Source organism: Sphaerodactylus townsendi, linkage group LG09, assembly GCF_021028975.2.
Source record: "Sphaerodactylus townsendi isolate TG3544 linkage group LG09, MPM_Stown_v2.3, whole genome shotgun sequence".
NCBI classification, from domain to species: Eukaryota; Metazoa; Chordata; class Lepidosauria; order Squamata; family Sphaerodactylidae; genus Sphaerodactylus; species Sphaerodactylus townsendi.
Window position 1 is genome coordinate 59,917,220 of NC_059433.1, and position 20,102 is coordinate 59,937,321.

Below are 20,102 nucleotides of genomic sequence, written 5' to 3' on the forward strand. Positions count from 1 at the left end.
GCAGCTTTAGTTGATCAGTCAACTGAAATCAACCTGTAAATAATTTTAAAAGCAACACCAGACAGTTAACTAGTCTCAAAGGATGGAGTTGTGCTGCAGGAAAAGGGAACTTTGTCAAGAAACATTCTGGGTTGTTCACCCTCCTTTGTGTCTTGTGAAAGACTTTTTAATGTAGATACTATGAATATGTCACTCATTATCCATGACTGTGTTATAAGCAGCTTCTTGGGTATTTAGAGTCACAGTTAAAGGGCACTGGCTGAGAAAAGTATCATGGCTCAACCTATCCCAGAAATGGAGATGCCACAAATATTTGCAATTTTCTGTTCCTGGTGTGAAGACCACATTTTTACTTGTGTAGATAAGGATTCTTTAGAAATAGCACACTTGGGATTGTTATGAAACACCACTATACCTGGATAGAAATGTACAAACAGACTAGAGGTCATTGTATGCTAGCATGTTTCACATGGTAGCCAGCCAGCTGCCTTGGAGGGGCAACAGTCAGGCTATAGACTTTTCCCTGATGTTGCCTATTAGCACTGGTATTGTTCCCTTTACTTACCACACAGCCAGTGGTCATGGATGAACTTGTCCTCCATGAGTCCATCAAATCCACTTTTAAAGCCATCTTTTACATTGTCCAATTTAATTACTGCCAGAGGAAATAACTTATTTTGTCCAATAGAATCTATTACCAATCAAATTCATTGGGTTCCTTTGAGATATGGCAGAAGAAAAAAATATTCTGTTCACACTGGAGAGCCATTGTGGTGTAGTGGTTAAGAGCACCGGACTCTAATCTGGAGAACCAGGTTTGATTTCCCACTCCTCCACAAGCAGTGGACTCTTACTTGATGAACTGGATTTGTTTCCCTGCTCTTACTCATGAAGCTAGCTGGGTGACCTTGGGCTAGTCACAGTTCTCTCAGAACTCTCTCAGTCCCATCTACTTCACAAGGTGTCTGTTGTGGGGAGGGGAAGGGAAGGTGATTTTAAGCCGCTTTGAAAATGCTTTCAAGAGAGAAAGATGGGCATTAATCCAAACTCTTCTTCTACTTCTGGACCCCCTTACATTATCATCAATGTTCAACATTACCCTATCTGAGGATATTTAAACCTGAAAACCAGGGCCATGGCAACTGAAAACAGATTTTCCTCCAAACTTGGGCACCTCCCCAATCCGGTTTCCATAAAAATATGAAAACTTTTTAATAGCTAGGGGGGTTGAAATCTCCCAAAAGACAATCCACCAACACTCTTCCATTAGTCTGTGGCACTACAGGTGGGTGAGAGAAGAAAGTGAGCAACCCCCCCCCCCCAATGTTCCCTGCACAGCAGCAGGGAGGAGTCTGCCATCTGCAGTGCCCCTGAGGTGGGTAGGGAAGGTGGAGTTGTACCTTGACTCTGCTGTGCCTCTACTAAGGCGGATTCTGCCCCGGGAACAGCGGGGCGCCAGTGTACATGACATTGGTGCCGGCCCGGGGCCGTTCGCATGCTAATGTGCTGGTGGCCCCAGTTCTGCATTGAGGCATGCCGTTTTTGTTTTGTAACGTACTCCTCCTCCCTGCATAGCTCCGTCAGGACAAGGGGACATGCCCCCGTGACCCTGGCATCGGCCTGGGGGTCTGGGGACAGGGGGCGTGTCCCCTCGTCCCAATAGAGCTATGCAGGGAGGAGGAGGTAAGTTTTTTTTAAGCTGCGCGCTGGAAAATGGAGCTTTACGTCCAGTGCTGTTCACTTGGCACCAGGTGGACGCTGCTGCTTTTCAAAATACTCGCTCATTGAGTGAGTCAACAAAACACTGTTTTGGGGGGAAAAGAGTGGTGCTGTCTCGATTTGGAGGCGGCAGCCGTGGGAAGTTCCCCCTTCAAACTGTGTTTTTACCGGGCCGACACCAGTAATTTGGCCCCTGGGCCTAAGTTGGTAAAGTTGTAGGCAAGCAGGGGAGGAAGAGGAGTTGCAGATTGCCCCCCACTGCCAGGTGGAGGAGTTGTGGCTTGCTCCCCCAGGGAGGAGAAGAGTGAGGGGTGCAGAAGAAGTCACTGCAGCTGCCCCCGTCATTATGAGATGATCAAACAAATGGCAACAGCAGTATGCCTCTGTAACTAAGACACCTACCATGAATTTCCCACAGGTCCATACTTGTAATTTTATAAACCTCTATCATATCCCGCCTTACTTGTCTTGTTTATAAATGGAAAAGTCTCAGACTCTGCAGTCTTCCTTCACAGGAAAGGAGCTCAAACTCTTGGTTGCCCTCCTCTATACTGTTTCCAGTTCTACAATATAATTTTAGAGATACAGCACTTAGACCTGTTTCAGAGGGTAGCTATGTTGGCCCAAAATAGAACATCTAAGTATCTGACACAGGGAGCTTTAATTCTCACTAAGCTTACACCTTTAAAATCTTCTTGCTTTCTAAGGGCTGCTGGACTCCAGTCTAGCAGCACCTAGATATGTACACAGTATACTAAATAGGACTGTGCCACAGATGTATATATACAAGGACATTACAACAATGACCATTTTATTTTCAAATCATTTCCTAGTAATCCCCAGCCTGGAATTTGTTTCCACTGCAGCTGCACACCAAGTTAACATTTTCATTGAGCTATGCACTACATTCCCATGATCTCTTTCACTTTCTGCCAGCTCAAGCCTCATGAGCATTGAATATTAACTGTGGTCAGGCTTTGACAGTGCATAACTGCTGCATCCAGTAAAGTGAACTCTCCTTACAAGGAATAGAGGAGAATAATGTAAGTTGCTTTGGGTCCCCATTGGGAGAAAAAAGCAAGGTACAAACGAAGTAAGTAAAATAAATACTCGTGCCACTATAAATGTGTTCAGTTATTAGATGCCATATGCGTTCCATTCCGTTTCCTGAATATCCATGCTATCCAGTCTTACCGATGACAACCCAGCATCTGGATCATCTGGGTTGGACCTCTGGGAAATAAGGCTTGTAGACCTGGGGTGCTAAAGGACAGTATGTAAAAGAATCAACTGTTTAGGGACATGTTGTGTAGTAATTTTTTGCGTGAGGACAATGAGTTGGTATTTTGTTAATAAGTAAGAGTATTGGGGAAGAATAGGTTGCAGAGTTGTTTGATGGAGAGGAATAGAATAAAGTGGATTTCATCTTGTATTAGGGAAGTATGTTCTTCAGTCGCTTGAGGAAGAGATCCCTTTCCTAATTACTTTTTTTTAAAGTCATGGCATGATAGAGAAAAAACAGATTATGGATGGAAGAGAGATTATGAAGTATTTTCCATACTAACTAAATCGGCCAATAGGCCTCATTCTAAAACGATTTACGGTTTCTGGCTTGAGAACCGACTAAGAAAAAGGGGAGGAAGAATGATGAAATTCAGAGATAAATTTAGGCAAAGTAAAATTAAAAAAGCATCTGGTCATGTTTAAGATGTCTTTATTGCAGATTGACAAAGAGATAAATTCTAAAGCTTCATCATTCGGTGAGTCACATTTACTGTTCTCTTGAAGCAACAACCAAAACTATGGTAAAGAACAGTTACAATAAATTGCAGAATACTGTTCTTGAAACTGGGCAAGGATGCGGTAGAGATGATTTAAAGTACTACAAATTAACTGAAGATTTCCATTCTGCCTTCAGTTCCAAACAGAACAGAGTCCAAGTAGGTATGTTTTCCTCTACCTTAAAGATGCATATCAGTCGGTGATGTTCTTCACGCAATGTTAATTTGATTAAAAAGTTTATCCTTAATAACCTGAGACATCAATCCATGTATCGCTTCTATGGTGGTCTTGCAGCTGAGGAAAAAAGAAAAGCATAAATAACTGATGGCTAAATGCAGTTCTGTCACTGCACTGCACGTTATTCAACTGCCTTAGAAGCACACGGTGCCCATAACCCCATGAATTTTCCATCTGTCCATCTGTGAAGAGGCAAGGAAAATAATTTAGTCAGTCAACTGTCAGGGAGTTATTTCCTTTGTAAATCCAAGAACTCTTCGGATTCAAGTGTCCAGTTTTAGACAATATGCATTTGACAGTGCCAGCATTATTATAGCTCTTTCTCACTGAAACTGACCATATTGCATGATACTTCAATGCTACAGTTCAGAATAGCTAGAATCATCCTTGCAATAAACTACAATCCCATTCCATTTATAAAGGGACCCTCTTGAAGTATACCATCCTGCTAAAGTTCTGATCTCTTCATAAAAATGACCTCAGAACATTACTGTTTTGCATATTCTGGTGAGTGATAGAAGTATGGGAGCATTTATGACCACAGGCAAGTGTGAAGTGAGTGCTTAATTTTAGTTTTGGTTCAACAATACTAATTATTTGGATCCACTGAAGTCCATCTTTGACTATGGTCCTAAAATTGACAGTACAAACCTAAACAGAGTTACCCTCCTAAATCCATGTGGGCTTAGAAAGGTGAAAATGTACTGCTAGTTACTTTTACCAGGAGTTAAACAAAGGCAGTGAAAACTGGTTATTCCTCTGGAACTTGCTGGCTGCAGCTTTTGATAATATGAACCATCAGTTCTTCTGGACTGTTTAATAACTGGCTGTATACTCCTACTCCTATGGTTACTTGAAGATATGGTTGGAGAATTTTTACAGTGTCTCTTCGAGCTTGTGCTACTGAGTGCTTTGGTGCTCTGCTTTCCCCTTTGCCATTTAACTCTCCCACAAAACAACTGGGAGAACTTTTCTAGAGGTTTAGAGAGAAATTCCATCAGTATACTGAAGACAATTATTTTACCTTTTCATCAACTCCAGAGATAGCAGAGAGCACTTTAACTAGTTCTGTTGAGTCAGTAATGAGTAGATGAGGACCAGCATTCAATTTTTTAAAATGTATTTAGAAAATCTGTATGCTGCTTCCACAGCTCTGCTCAAGAAGGCTCACAATAATAAAACAAAATGAACAGTAAAAATCAATATAAAGAAACCGTAACAGTAAAAAAACATAAAACAACCAAGCCATAAACAAGAAAAAACATCACTAAAAGCAAGCCAAGGTAGAAAATAAAATTACCTTGACTAGAATCACACTACAAACCAGCTAAAAAGTTGGCTCCCCTCAGTTAAAGCCTGAATGAAGAAAAGTGTTTTGGCCTGGCCCCTGAAAATAAAGTAGGCACCAAGAGGGGTGGGTGGGGAAGGATCCTGTTTCTGGTTGACATCCACTCTATCTCTGAATGCAGAAGCACAAGGAACAGAGCTTAACTGAAGGATATCAACTGGGCAGTTATTATTATTTATTTGATTTATTATACCGCCCACCCCCAGAGAGCTCTGGGCAGTGTTCAAGAACAAAACAATTAAAATCATAGTTAACATTAAAAAACGATAGCAAGATAAAATACAAACAACAAACCAGCAAAGCAAAAACCTAACATTGGATGGCAACCCAGAAAATCTCAAACTCACTGGAAGGGGGCCAGGCACAGTAAATAGTGGCCATTAAGATGGTATATTCATGTGGGGGGGAATAGCAGGGGAGGAAACGTGGCCACCCCCCCCCCAAAACCTGGTGGAACAACTCTGTTTCGCAGGCTAGAGGGAGGGAGCTGGAGTTATATAGCAGCTAGGCTGTTGGTAGGGATCCACCACATTTCCAGCATGATTAAAAATTTGTACTGATTCCCACTTTGTTCCTGGATGCTGATTTTAATCCTATAAATCTCAACATGGACTTTAATTGTGTGCTCCTATATGACCCTATCCTGAATATGGATGTTTTCCTGGACTTGAATGCCATTACTATTTTCCCCCCTCCTTTTTTGAGTTTTGAAATTTTGCCTTGATTGTGTACTTTATTTTATACTTTTAAAGTACAGTTTTTAGTGCAAGTCTGTTGTTTTTTCCGATATACCATCAAAAACCAAAGGAAGGCATCTTACATTCGCCTACAAGTCATACTTTTGTTTGGTTAAAAAAATCTGGGTGTATAAAAATTTTTTTAGGGGAATCACCTTAAGTTCAGGGTCACCTTCCTTTTGAGTAAATATAGTAAAGTAATCTGCATAGGAAATGGTGAGTGGGAAAGGAGGAGGTTTCAAAGGCTTTAAAAAAACATTTATACTTTTAAGCCCAGAGAAGGGGCCCACTCTGAGATCTCTGCATGAAGGGCATTTAAAATTGCAACAAACAAGACAAGCTGATGCAACAATCTGCACTAAAAATCCTCTTGGAAATACCGCTACAATCAATTGCTGGAAACAATTCCTACCACCTATATAAAACAATTATCACAGTTTGTGATAATCGTAACTCATGATTCATAAAAGCCAAGATTCAGACTAGTGGGGACGGTGTTCTGAATGTGTACAGGTAGTGGCCTTTCAGTTCTTTTATTCCAGCTACAATCTCATGTGCTTCCACATAAAAACTGAAGAGATCCACCAGAGCAGCAGTGCATGAAGTCCAAGGGATGGCTACTGGAATGGAAAAATCAGCTCTGACCTGGTGCACATAGGAAGTTCTTGGGTCTCTTTAGATCCTGGTCACTGTGTTAGTCTGTATTAATATTTAGCTATCTTATATCATAACAGTGATCTGGAAAGATTGTGAAAATGTGAGGTAATATTACACAGGAGTTCTGAAAGCAAAAAAAAAAACGACTGTGGTAACTCACACAAGTAGAAATTGAGATTTGGGAAGAAACCACAAGACTCAAATCCAAGGGCTATATATTTAGTCATTAAGTAATTTTTTTCGGTAATCACAGTGCCAATAAAACAGTTACTTTTATCTTCCTATTCAAAGATGGTAGCCTTACCAGTTCTAAGACATTTGTTACAAACATCTGTACTGCAAAACTTACTCTGACAAAATTCTTTTTTCTTCCAACAAACACTAGAACAGAGTTAATCTTACCTGTCTCTTGTTGCTTTAGCTAGTTTGTCCTCTGACTTTCTGTCATGAGACTCTAAACCCAACATGAAGCTTCCTCGGCCTAGCTGTGCTTCTGACTGCTCTAGTTTTTCAGATAGATCAAAAACTTGCCCGGTGGTGTAGTCAGCATTCTGCATTTGGAAGATATTTAACATTGTATATATTACTTGCCATTATTTGGAACAATATATGCTGAGCAGTAACCCAATGAAAATATCTTTACAAAATGATAGGCTGTGATTTGTTCCTGAACCCAACTACTGTTTACTACAGGAAATGGAAACTTGATTCTAAGGATAGCGAGACCTCTTAACAACTATGTGAACCACATAAATGTTAAAAGCCACACTTGACAGAGCTAAGATCTTTTAAGGGAAACGTATCAAGCAGGTAACTAATCACCAACACTGGGAGACAACAGGATTGTCTTGCTACATGAATACTGTACATTTTTTTTTAATGACAGCCCAGACCTTTTTATACTTTGCTCCCTGATTGTACCAAGCTTCCTCACTTAACCTTTGATCTTCCTGCCTATACAAAAGTTGTGCATTAGTTTTGGGTCAACCTCCAAATTCACAAAGATACTCACAGTGAGCAAACTGGATGAACTAAGAGTGTTCACCCAATATTTGTTCCACAGAAGCTCCAGCAACTTCCGATCCAAAGAGGATTTAAAATAGGAGACTTCTAAAGCATAATACCTGTTTCATAACAGAATACATAAAATACCTTGTCAAAGTTAGTCACTTAAATGAAGATGCTACATTTCAAAAAACCTCCTATGAAGACTCAAGGCACCAGCATGACCAAAAAAAAAAAAGCAATACTACCATTTTGTTTAAGTAAATGACCTAAGGAATAGTCAACTGTGGTACTGTTCAGAGCAGTGGTTCTCAATCTGTGGGTCGCGACCCCTTTGGGGGTCAAACGACCCTTTCACAGGGGTCGCCTAAGACTCTCTGCATCGGTGTTCTCCATCTGTAAAATGGATAAATGTTAGGGTTGGGGGTCACCACAACATGAGGAACTGTATTAAAGGGTCACTGCACTAGGAAGGTTGAGAACCACTGGTTTAGAGGGCCATTTCATGCCAATTAATGTAAGTTAGGATTGCTCGGTGTGTGTGGTTTTTGTTGTTGTTGTTGCAGAGTATCCTGTTTGTCATTTGCCATCTTTTAGATCAGATGTCCTTAACCTTTTTGAGCCTGCAGGGACCTTTGAATTCTGATGAAGTGTGGTGGACATGGGCACAAAATGGCTGCCACAGGAGGTGGAGTCAGTCACAAATTGGTTGTTACAGCATACCTTCGGCCACATAGTGAAGAACCTTGTGATACAGAGGCAGTTGCTGCCACAGGAACAATTTAAAAAACCTACACAGGTAGTCAATTCTCCAATGGCCAATCAAATGCTTTGCTGAGGAAAAACCCCTCCAGGCCTTATCCACTTTCTAGAAACATTTGGTGGGCACCAGAAAATATTTCGGTGGATGACACAGTATTGGGGATTCCTGTTTTAGATGCTACTAGGACAGTTGTATTAGGTTAAATCAAATATATATTAACATTTAGATAGGTATTAAATTTCCCTGGAAAAGGACTCATCCTTTTTTTTAAAGTTTCTTTTCTGATGATTCATTAATCAGGTCTTCAAAGCAACTCATATCATATGAAGAAATAAATACAATAAAATGATTGACTCCTGTTTTACCAAACAGAGACAGTATCTGGGAGAAGGAATAATACGATTTTAGGGATACAAAAAGTTCATGCAGAGCAAAGACAAACAAAAGAGCCAGGCCAAAGGGTGTGGGGGTGAGAGAAAGAATGGGATAAAAAGAAAATTGATAACATTGCTCTTTTTGCATCAAGTTTATAAAAGTGGTCACAGTCAGATTCATTAAGTGCTCTTCAATAGTCTCATACCCCAAAGAAAATATTGCTATTGATTTATTATGGAAAGTGACACTGAAATATCATTATAACCTTTCCAGGGGACCACAGAGTAGGGCATATTAAAAAGCCCTTCTCAAAATAAAACCCAAACACACAAAATCAAATGTTAGCCTTAGATAATTTCAAGACCTTTTTCCCCCTCCCTTTTCTGAAGTGGAGATCATTCTGAAATCTCTGAATCACAAAAATGTCCTTACTGTTTACAGTGTACTCCAAAGTCTTCTATTTTATTAAGTGGGATAGTTTGATATTCAGAAGGGCCCTCATCAGGAGGCTTGTAGCCCTGAATAATAGAGAAAGAAATATGAAACTTGAGTTAAATGACACATGATTCATAATTTCTAAAGTTGTGCACCAATGTTTCAATTGTCTAATCTGAACCATTTTTTTCTGCACCAATATTTTATATGTCTAGTCTGAACAAAAACAATTTCAGGCAGAAGTTTAGAAATGTATGGAAAAACTAGTTGTATTGTTTAGGTTCAGAAATTAATGACTGATATCTATGTTTGCACTTGTTTGACGAAAGTACATACTATTTTCTTGTTGGAAAGCACAGCCATAAACTGACTTCCTTCAGTACAAGAACTGTTTCACATGATGTGTCTGTTTTCAAACTCTTCAGTACAAGTAATATTAAGACACAGTCTGGAATCCAGAGAACTACAAGCAGAACTCTCCTTGCAGATTCGATCTATACCATCTCCAGTTCTTGGGGTAATTTCCTATACACCCCCACACAAAAAAACATCTGTTCCAGTAGGGCCAAGGACTGTTGGGAACAGTAGTGAATGGGATGATGCAATGGAAAGAAAGCATTTGTAGAAACTCCCCCACCCCCTTTCTTGGGAGACAAATGCCTTCTGCTTATGGAAGGGTGAGGGAGGGTTGGCTGCAACATATAGATAAGGGTGGCAGGTTGATAGAAACATACCTCTCTTCTCAGTTAAGCATCTTAACCCTTCCCATGTGCTGATTTAGAAAGATTTTAGAAATGCACACAAATATTCTTGAGCTTGATTCCCATTTTGCTGGCAAAACTTAATAACTTCTAAGGGCCGCAATTCTAGATTTTCTTTTGCTGTGATTTTACAACATCTCAACATTTGTTTTCTGCTATTTCTCCTCTAGGAAAGGTTGTGATCAACATAATATAACTGGGAAACCCCATGAAGGAATTATGACTTAAATTTTTAACCTTTGAAACTCTGTGTCTGAATAGAAGGGTAAATGACAAACAATTATGAAAGAATTTTAAAAGACCCAGTTTTTATAGTTAATAGCAAAGTTAACAACCAGTGCAAGATGAAAGAACACAAGTCAGTGTGCATGATCACAAGATAAAAAGGCAAAACTGCAGGATCAAGAAAGAGAAATTGAGCACTACACATGTTAAGAGATGGAGTCAGAAAGGATGGACGGGCATGAATCTCTTACAAATCAGCAATAAGTTAGGGAGTTCTAAGCTTGCCAACTGAGTTCAACCAGCTGCTGCAAATATGCCTGCCCCTGCAAAGGGGAGGGGGGCAACACAAGACCATATAATAGAGAAAAAAATATTCCCTGACTGTCCCTGGCCCTATTCCCGGGGTGGGGTGGGGGGATTGACCTGCACAGGTGCCAGATTCAAATTACATGTATGATATCATCAAATCATTAGTGCCATCCTAAGCAGAGTTCTATCACACTCATTCCACAAACTGCTACTGTAGTAAATAAGTCTTTCAGATGGGGTATATCACTGTGCCACTAGAAGTGTTGTGAATGGAATAATGTGATGATATCTTTATAATATTGATACTATAAACCCGTTACCTTAGGATATGTCCTAAAAGCTCCCAGATTTACTTTTCCTGCAGATATTGTCCTTGTTGGATCAATCTGTAAAAATGAATTTGACAGTTACTGTACACAAGAAACTTGCCATGCAAAGTCGCTGTGCACAAGAAACAATGCCATTTTCAGAATTCTAGATTTATTTTTAAGCCATGAAGTCACTTCCCTATCACATCATTTTCTTCTGTGGACTGATGCCCCAAACACTGCAGCATAACAAGCAATTCATGTATCAAGTAAAACATCTGATACTGGCAATCTTAAGTAGAAATGTTACAAAACAGCTAAGAGGAGAAATAGCCTCCACAGCGCAGTCTTAAGCAGAGTCACACTTTCTATGCCCACTGACTTCAGAGGACTTAGAAGGGGGCAACTTTGCTTAAGACTGCATTGGTGGAGTATCAAATTCATGGAGCGCTAGAAGGAACATTTATGACACTGTTCAACCCAACACTGTATCGACTTATCATATAATAGAAATGTGAAACCTGGAAATATTTTCTAATATTTTTCTTTGGATGTTATCTTTCTGAATAAATTATTTACTCATAGAATCATTCTGAAAGAAGATTTTCTCATGAAGGTGATCTCAATAGTAGTATCACATGGACATGTGAATTACTGGGTGAATAAATTTTGCCTCTAGGCTGTAACCTAAAATCCAATTGCGTGAGCTTCAAATATAATTACAAACAGAATAATTAAAATATTTCATGATACTAAATATTCACTGTTTTCTATACGCTATACAATAAATTAAAAACATTATTTTCCCTAAGTCGAAGTTAGGAAAGTTTGACTTGATACAGATTTTACATCAGCATGAACAAATAGCATTGAGTACTTCTCTGCACTTATACAATTATTTCAGTTTCTCCCAATTTCAGGAACAGAATATAACATGCTGGTTTCTCCCAGGGGGAATCAATTGCATGAAGCATGTACAAATGTCTCAGAAACGTTCTTGGCTTTGCCTTCTACACCGAAAACAGTCATACTCTCTATGGTAGACAAAGGCAACCTTGAAAGGGCAATGCAAGCAGCACAGCAAATGCAGACATGTGGGTGCAAAATTTTCTGGTACTTGCCCCCTGAAAAATTATCACTTCTAAAGGTACGTTGTTTCCTAAAATATGAGGCAGATTGGGGAGTTTCAAAGGTATAAATTAACATTTTTCAGAAACTGTCTTTAGGAATGGTGTGAGAAAGTACTGGTAAATGGTGTGAGGAAATAAAGGAGAAAGAAAAATAGAGTAACACTAAGCAACCTGCCAGCAAATCAAAAAATGAAAAGATATGCTAGGTGACAGCTTTATTATTGTACATACAGCACAATCCAGATTGGGGGGGAGGGGCACTCCACAGCGGCCAGAAACGGTGCAGCAAAGGGCCTCCAAAGAAGCTTTGGGCAGCATAGCAAGCAGAGGGGCAAAATCCCCTGATGCCACCTGAATTCTCCATAGGAAATAATTACTTACACCACGTGTTATCATGACATAGGTCATTGATCTGCTCTGAAGGTGTTCAAGGGCCACAAGGCCTGTGGAAGCTAAGGTCAGCTCCAACCCTGGGAATGCCCCTAACCTATGCCCAACCATGCTATTGTCCACCTTTAGGCTGGTGCAGCTCTGTGGGCAACAAGTTCTTCCAGATTGAGTGCTGTGGAGCTCCAAGCTGCTTGCTTGTGTGTTATTAAGAGAAATTATATCTATCAACTAGAAATATCATTACTCTGTACAAACAGTGCCTTTTAGCACTCATCTACAAAAGCCACAATGAGGAAAAAAGCATCCAATATGTACACATCAATACAAGGCCAGATATTATAAAAGTTGATATTTTGTTAGTGCAATTGCTTCTTCCAATACTATACTTACAACTACAGCCACAAACGGTTCTTGAAATTGCTGATTAAGCATCTGTGTACTGACATCAATGCCTGAAAGCCAACACCCATAGCCAGGGTGACTATGGTACCAGCCAATTGCATTTTCTAAACGGCCAACCTAAACAAAGTTGGGAAGAGAAAGCTCATGGTTAAAATAATTTAATCAATGCTATCACTGCCCCCTTTTGGACACTCTGCAAACTGCAGACACTATTTCAAAATAAAAATCATGAAAGACAAATTCTGCTAGATCAGATAAAAGGTCCCCATAACAGAGACAATCAGCCAGGTGCTTTTGGAAACCCACCAGAAGAGAAAGAAGGCTGATAACACTGGCTCTGTCCTGTTTTCAAATGCAGAAATTATGCTGCAAGTGTTCACCATTACTGTTTTCTAGACTCTTGATAGTTATTCACACACATGAGAATAACAGTCTGCCTTGATTTACAATGATAAAGGCAGGTTATAAATAAAGGAAGCATATAAATAACAATGCACTTAAAATGGAAAAAACACAGCAGTAGGAATAGTACATGTAAAGAGACAGCAAAAGCACTTACAACAGACATTAAAGGTCTTGCATGAAAACCAAAGCACTTCTGCAAAATTCACTTTGATTCCAACTGAGCTTGATGGTATAATGGGACCAAGAATAGGTTCCATGGCTGTTGAGTCACTGAGCCCCAGCACCATCCAGAGTGTCCTCCACAGGGTCTGAGGAGCCTTTCCTCCAGCCTCAGACATGGCACCTGGGCACAGCTGCACTTCAGTGGCCCTTTTCCAAGGCTAAAAGGTGCTCAATCGGGCCATAGCTCCATAGCATCATCCTCCTTGGCCATCCAGGCCCTCACACTTTTCATTTCCTCCCCCCAATCTGAGCTCCACCCCTGGCCCTTCCCCCTGGCTCTTCCAATAGAGCCATGGTGGCGAACCTTTGGCACTCCAGATGTTATGGACTACAATTCCCATCAGCCCCTTCCAGCATGGCCAATTGGCCATGCTGGAAGGGGCTGATGGGAATTGTAGTCCATAACATCTGGAGTGCCAAAGGTTCGCCACCACTGCAATAGAGCCTTCAAGGGCTATCATGCAGTCCAATTGCTCCTGCCCTTCCTTTCTGACCAGACTAGCACTGCCTCTTCTCTGTTACTGCCCCAGAAGGCAGAGACCTCAGTCAGGCTTGTGGGCTTGACCAAGGTCTCTTGCTGAGGACCTGGGTTTCTGGTGTGTCATTGGGCCATGCCTGGGCGCAATTTGGCCCATCTTCCAGGCCTCTTCTGCTGCTGTGCGACCCTTGGAACCCGGGCACCCACTGGCCCAGGGCAGGGCTTCTCCCTGCAAGCTGCTTCATGCTGCTGAGACTGTTTGCTGTCATCCTGCGCACCCCTGGGGACTTGGTAGGTCATTCCCTGCTATTTCTCTGCATCTGAGCAGGAAGTCCAGGGGTGGGGTCCCCAAACACAGGCAACCTGCATAGTTCACAAGTTGTCATTGATTCACAGTGTAATTTCAAGTAGCCATAATCACTATTCAACCACTAAACAAGAATCCGGTTTTCTCTTTTTTACCTGCTTTGCATTCTCTATATATGCAGCCATATATTCATAGGCAGCAGCCTGAGCATTCACTCGCGTTTCAGTGCCTTCCACAGGTAAAGCGAAGCTGTCCATGATTATCATAGTTTCACCATCCACTTTCCCAAGCATTAGGCCCATCACTTCCAAATTACCTCCTGACCTAGCATGCATAACCATCTTCAGAAGGGCCAGGGCAGAGATTTTGCAGTACTTGAAATAGTGGTGGCTGTAATTAAAAGATCATAAATATTAGTATTTTTGCTTCTAGCTTTATGGTAGGTAAACGAAATCAGGGAAATGCAAAGCACCATTATGATCTGTGTGCCTTCCAGAATAAAATAGCGTGTCTTCAGCCTGATCTTCAAGAGAACAAAATCACTCATTTAACCGTTGGCCTGAATGGTACAGAGGAAATGGATACAGGAAACCCATGGTCAAAATGCTGTTCCCTTGCACCTTACTTCCCTGGCCCCTTAACAATGAAATTATTGATTTCAGATATGTGAAGAAGAACACAAGATGCAGCAAGGCTTACAAAAGTATAGAAAATAACTGAAAAGGCATTTATAGTGTGAACTATTTCTTTCAACATAATCTTTGTAACAAGGGGCAACAAGACTTTTTACTGGCTGTCAGCATGTGTTCTTTTGAGACAGACACATCTCACTTACAAACATGCCACTTTCCTTATCAGTGACCAAAGTAAAGAGCTCATAGTTGATACATGATGACATGAGAGCCTGGGTTCAGCCTTCACTTCTATTTTTTTCTGCGTTCATCTTTATTCCCGCTCCCTTTCTTTGACATTCAAACAATTGCTAAGCTCGTTACTTCTTCCTCTGTAGAATCCTTCTCTTTGAAACTACTGCTAAGACCCCAGTCCAAATTGTGTAAATGACAGAACTACTGATCCCCTGACACTGTTTCAACCGACCTGTTCAAAGCTCCAGAGGGGAATAGGTTTTTCCTATTCCCGGTTCCAAGTATATCTGGGGGCTCAGGAAACCCAGCGCAGGCGAGCCTCCCTTCCCTCCACATACTCACTCTTTCGTCCAGGGTTTGGCCGCCAAGATCTCCTGCTGCTGCTTGCGATCGTATTTGTAGATCTCATCAATGCTCTGCACCTCCTGCATGTTGTTGGCCAGCTCCCATGTCTTCTGAGCCATCCCGCTCCCAGAAGGGCCGGCAGCCGCCATCTCATCGGCTTCTCAGCCTGAGCCAAGGAAGGCTCCGCTCGCCCACGAAAAGCGCCGCGGTCTGAGCTTCCCGGCCTAGACAACAGCGCGGAACCAAAGACGCCGGAAGTCGCGTGGGGGACAGGAGTTGAGTGCACGAATGGTTCCGCCCGCTCAGTGACGCCTTCCGTTAATCCCACCCCCTCCCCGAATGGAAAGTGAAGGGACGATCGACCCAAAGGGCTGCTTCTGCCACAGGAAAAAAATTCCGTCTGAACTTCCGGTAAAAAGCGAAACTCGCCATTGGAGAGCAGCATCGCTGGAGGTCTTTGCATCTCTCTGCTTTGGAGCGGGAGCTTGTTCAGTTGTAAACCGCAGGTGTTCGTATGTTTTCTGCTGGTGTGCAATTCTGGGTTTTCTCTCTCTTTTTAACAGACGAATAAGTTTGTAAAACTTATGCATTTGACGAAGTGAATTGTAGTTGGTGCAAGAGTTAAGATTTGTCAGGCTTTAACGTGCCACGAGATTCCAACATGGATGCTTCTCTGGGCTTTATCTCTACATTCCCAACCTTCTTCAAAATCCCCTATGTACAAGATTATCCATTTAGGCTTCATTAGGAGTCTGCTTTGAAAGTCTCTCTTGCGTGGAGTTTCAGTGATTGAGCAGTTGTGGGAAAGAGGTTTTGCATGTGTGTAAAAAAAACACCCAAAAAAGGTCTGAGTTGTATTGCAGTTTAAGAGTAACAGGTTTGTAGACTGCAGCCTACTTCAACTAAATATATGCTACATGCATCTTTAAAGTGCCACCAGGTTCCTGGTTTACAGTGCAATTCTAAGAACATTTTCCTGGTAGTAAGTACTATTGAATAGATTTGAATAGAATTCTAGACCAGATTAGGACGGCACTATCATTTTGCTCTTTTAGGGGAACCCATGTGGAACAGTGGGCGTCCAAGTGAATGCTAAGTGAATAAACCTGGTATTCTCTAAAATGCCATAAGGCCATTTAGTGTTTTCTGCAGCTGACAAGGCTACTCCTTTGTAATTCAAATAAACACAGGTCTTGTGGCTCCCTAATGACTAACAACATTTTATTCTAGTATAAATAGACATGGAATAATATGTGTGGAGTCTGTGTCCTAAATTTTGTTGGTCTTCAATGTGCTACAGGACTTTACTTTACCTTTTATCACAGTAGGCCAACCCTGCTACTTCTCTGGAATTATTCCCCTGGAAATTTTACAATGGAAGACAATTTTTGAACTTCCTTTTCATTACATACCACATTTTCCAGGGCTGAGCCCTGTTCTTTGAAAAGCCTGAACAGATGATCCTCATTTAGAGGGGATTTCTCATATTTAACATAACAGCACCATAATGCATTTATCCATAAAGTATTTGTGTTAAATGCCACCGGGTTGCTTTTGACTTATGGTGATCCTATGAATTAATGACCTCCAAAATATCTTGTCATTAATAACTTTGCAAAGGGAGGGCTGTAGCTATTTTTATTGAGCTGATCCATCTCTTGTTGGGCCTTTCTCTTTTCCTGCCGCCTCCCACATTTCCAGGACTCTTTGTCTTCTCCCAATGAGGCCAAAGTATGACAGCCTCTGTTTAGTCATTGAAGCTTAGCTTATAAGGGATCACAGAGCATGTTAACCCTGGTGGCTTACTTGACACTGGAGAATACAACTGAGTGTTTCACCACTCAATTATTTTATTATTTTATTTCAGTAAGCCTTTATTGGCCTAATAATAACAGAAAAAGGAAAAAATATGAATATAACAATAGATGTAATCATAACAGTATAAAATGCATAAAATAATACATAGAATATATTTTAAAAAATACTAATGACTCTGTATTAGTTGCAAAAGAAAATCTGCAACCATTACACAGAAAGAGGGGTCTGGGTTATCTAACAAATTGTCTAAATAATCGCAATTAGATCTCACACACATTGGTGGCGCTTCACAATATAGTCATGTGAATTCGCATAGCATACTATGACGAGTTGCAATCGGTACAAATGAATTCGTTATCCATTTATAAAAACGGGAAACGAGTTCAGTTATAACGATTGCAACTCATCAAAAATAGGGTGTGCGGGAACGCCGCTGGACTTGCAAAAACGTTCCTCTTCCCTTCCAAAACGCCCATCTTCGCGCCCAGCGGCAGAGGGAGGCGTTGCATGTGCCGCCTCTCCGTTACCGTTAAATTGGCTCCTCCTCGAGGCGCTGGAGGGGCTTTAGTCAGCGGCTGAGAGAACGGCGGGAGTTGTTGCTTGACAACCCGCCGGCTGCTTGGGCCTGTAGGCAGAGCCGTGGTAGGTTTGCTAGTGTAGGGATAGCAGCCGTCCCAGAAAGCCCCCACCTCGCCCCCGCCCCTAGCGGTGGACGGCAGCGCCTCGTCCCCAGCCCCACCGGTTGCCTTTCTGGAGTGGGCTGGAAAATGCGCGCTTGTGCATAAGGATAAAGCCGATCTGTTTTCAAAGGAATGGGCTCGCATCGCGAGGAGTTGCTGCCCCCCTGGGCCACGGTAAGATGCCAACTCGAGACCCCGCGCCGCGCGGGAGACTTGATGGGCAGGCCGGTCTTCGTGGAGAGGCTGCGGGGGGAGGAGGGAGTTGTTGGTTGCGGGGGGAACGACTCTGCGCTCATGGAGGTTTCCTGGGCACAAGACCAAGTTGTTTTGCGCACAGGCGGTTTCGAGGTCCCAGTTTTTGTTGTAACTCGGTTGCCTAACAACGCCGTGTCGCTTCTTGAAGAGTCCAGCGCCTTGACAAGCCGCTGTTGTTGTTGTTTTTCTTGTGGATTTCCCACAACGAACGGCCGTAACTTAGCTTTGTTTACTCGGAAGTAAGTCCCCCTATCTTCGCAGCGCCAAGTGTGCGTGGGCTCGACTCCCAGACCTCTATGCTCCACCTCCCCCCGCACGCCAAATGTTATGTATTTTGTAACTGCCTCTATTGGTGTCTGGATTTGGAAGAGGGTTCTGTTTCTATATCTAATTCTAGTCTTGTGCCTAATAAAGATCGTTGATTGATTGATCTAATTCTAGTGTGGCTGGATAAAATTTTAACAAAATCAAATATTTGTAAACAAAGTAGGTAAAAGAAACAAATGTTAAAGTTCCATGGCCACAAATGGAAATATCTGATCTGTTAATGATTTTTAATCGTTTACATGAAACTAGTCTAGCTATGAAAACTTGTCAACTACTTAGTAGTGTATTTATTTATTTATCATCATCATCATTATTACCATTTTAACAATATCAATGTTTTCAGTTTCTTGCAAAATTATGGAGTAATTTGTATAATGGTGACACTCTGAAGGTACTGAAATTAACAAGTAAATAACACAACTGAAGCAAGTTTAGTTCATTTCTTATTTTGGCTTTTCTGAGTGTTCTGTTCAGTCCAATATAGAGCAGACATTTATTTCTATTATTTGCTTGCTAGGGAATCTTATGTTTGCATTTTCCTCACTTCTGCAAAGTGGAGTTTGTGGATAGGTGGTCTTGAAGGCTTTTTGACTCATGGAATTGCAAAATGCTATTGCCAAACTTCTTGGGCCTGGTGACATCTGTGGGCCTATTTCAAATTACATATGTGGCAGGAAATATGCATTTTTGATTTGACATTTTACATGAGCCTGGAAATAAGTGCTGTCGCTGTTGGGTATATCAGAATAGCATTGTCATCGTTGGATGTCACACAGTTTTGGTTACTGAATATTTGCTAAAGTGATAAATGAGTAAGCTAGGCCTTTCCTTCCTGTAGGAGCTCTTGGATCCAACTATATACATTTTTTAAAGAATATTTCTGGTATCATTGACCTTGATAGTTGCTCTTACTGTCGAAGAACAAGCTTATGCCCTTGCATGTTTTCTCATTCTGTCATTAAGTCTGATTTGTAGGATTTGTAGTCACAGACGAAGTAACAGGCAGAGGTGAAGCAAGGGGAAACTTTGCCCAGGGCATGCCTGCGCCCTGCCACGCCTCCTGCAGCCTGGCCACGCCTCCACTGCGACTCCGCCCAAGGCGTCTAGCCCCGCCATGCCCCATTGGTGCTATGCCTCTGATAACAGGAACAATTATGTTTTGGTTACTGTTCAAAACAATGAATCTGAACAGTTTTTGGTTCTTTTAAAACCTTGACAAATAGGAATATGTTAGTATAGCTTGCTCTTACTGGGACAAAAAAGAAACGTAGCCAAAGTACCTTCTTTTAGCTAATGTTTAAATATTTTTGCTATAGGTATAACATCACCATTTCATTTTGCTCTTCATTGGAAATGTTGGCCTTTTAAGTTTTTTTGCTGGACTACCGGAAGATGCAAACATCAGCAAAGGTAGCTGCTGGAGTATAGTGGGGAGCCCGATTTTTGTGTGTGGGGGGGAAGTGTAATACGGAAGCAGTGCAGGCTCCCGCTGATATGTTTGCCCACCTTGCCAGTGAGAAGGGCAAATAGGGTGGTGGGGGGAACTGTGAAGCTGTGTGGTACCTGAACTTGAAGAGATTGCCTGCCCCAGAGCTGGGCTGGCATAACTTCAGGCAGACTAGGGGTGTTCCCAGGGTTGGAGTTTCCACCTGGTGCACGACTCGGACTTTTCCCCAATGGAGGCTACTCAGGTGGCCAGAGATTCTCAAAGTTTTGCCTTCCCATGTTGCGTGGAAGCCATCTAGAGATGGTGTGGCAATGCAGCAGCGGTGCTGTTCCTGGTCGCCATGGCCTCTGGATTGGGCTGTAACTCTGG

At 41.7% G+C, this 20,102-nt stretch overlaps 2 protein-coding genes across 18 annotated transcripts in view; one reads left to right on the top strand and one right to left on the bottom strand.

Annotated features, from left to right (window-relative positions):
- Positions 1–3,416: 3,416 nt before the first annotated feature.
- Positions 3,417–15,463, bottom strand: COPS5 (COP9 signalosome subunit 5). The gene is made up of 8 exons (XM_048508254.1): positions 15,204–15,463; positions 14,151–14,385; positions 12,572–12,700; positions 10,674–10,739; positions 9,056–9,141; positions 7,493–7,604; positions 6,883–7,031; positions 3,417–3,795 (listed from the first exon to the last, which is right to left on the bottom strand). The coding sequence occupies exons 1-8, from the start codon at positions 15,353–15,355 to the stop codon at positions 3,711–3,713; spliced, it is 1,014 nt and encodes a 337-aa protein (XP_048364211.1). The 5' UTR covers positions 15,356–15,463; the 3' UTR covers positions 3,417–3,710.
- Positions 15,464–15,599: 136 nt separating this feature from the next.
- Positions 15,600–20,102, top strand: part of CSPP1 (centrosome and spindle pole associated protein 1) — a 60,125-nt gene continuing 55,622 nt past the window's right edge. For 9 of the 17 annotated variants that reach the window (XM_048507467.1, XM_048507475.1, XM_048507474.1 and 6 more), the window contains exon 1: positions 17,585–17,878. In XM_048507467.1, the coding sequence (XP_048363424.1) occupies positions 17,837–17,878 (42 nt within the window). In that variant the 5' untranslated portion in view covers positions 17,585–17,836. Of the gene's footprint in view, positions 15,618–17,583; positions 17,879–18,072; positions 18,199–19,602; positions 19,697–20,102 lie in introns of those variants that run through there. The other 8 variants (XM_048507468.1, XM_048507469.1, XM_048507470.1 and 5 more) reach the window with 5 other exon arrangements.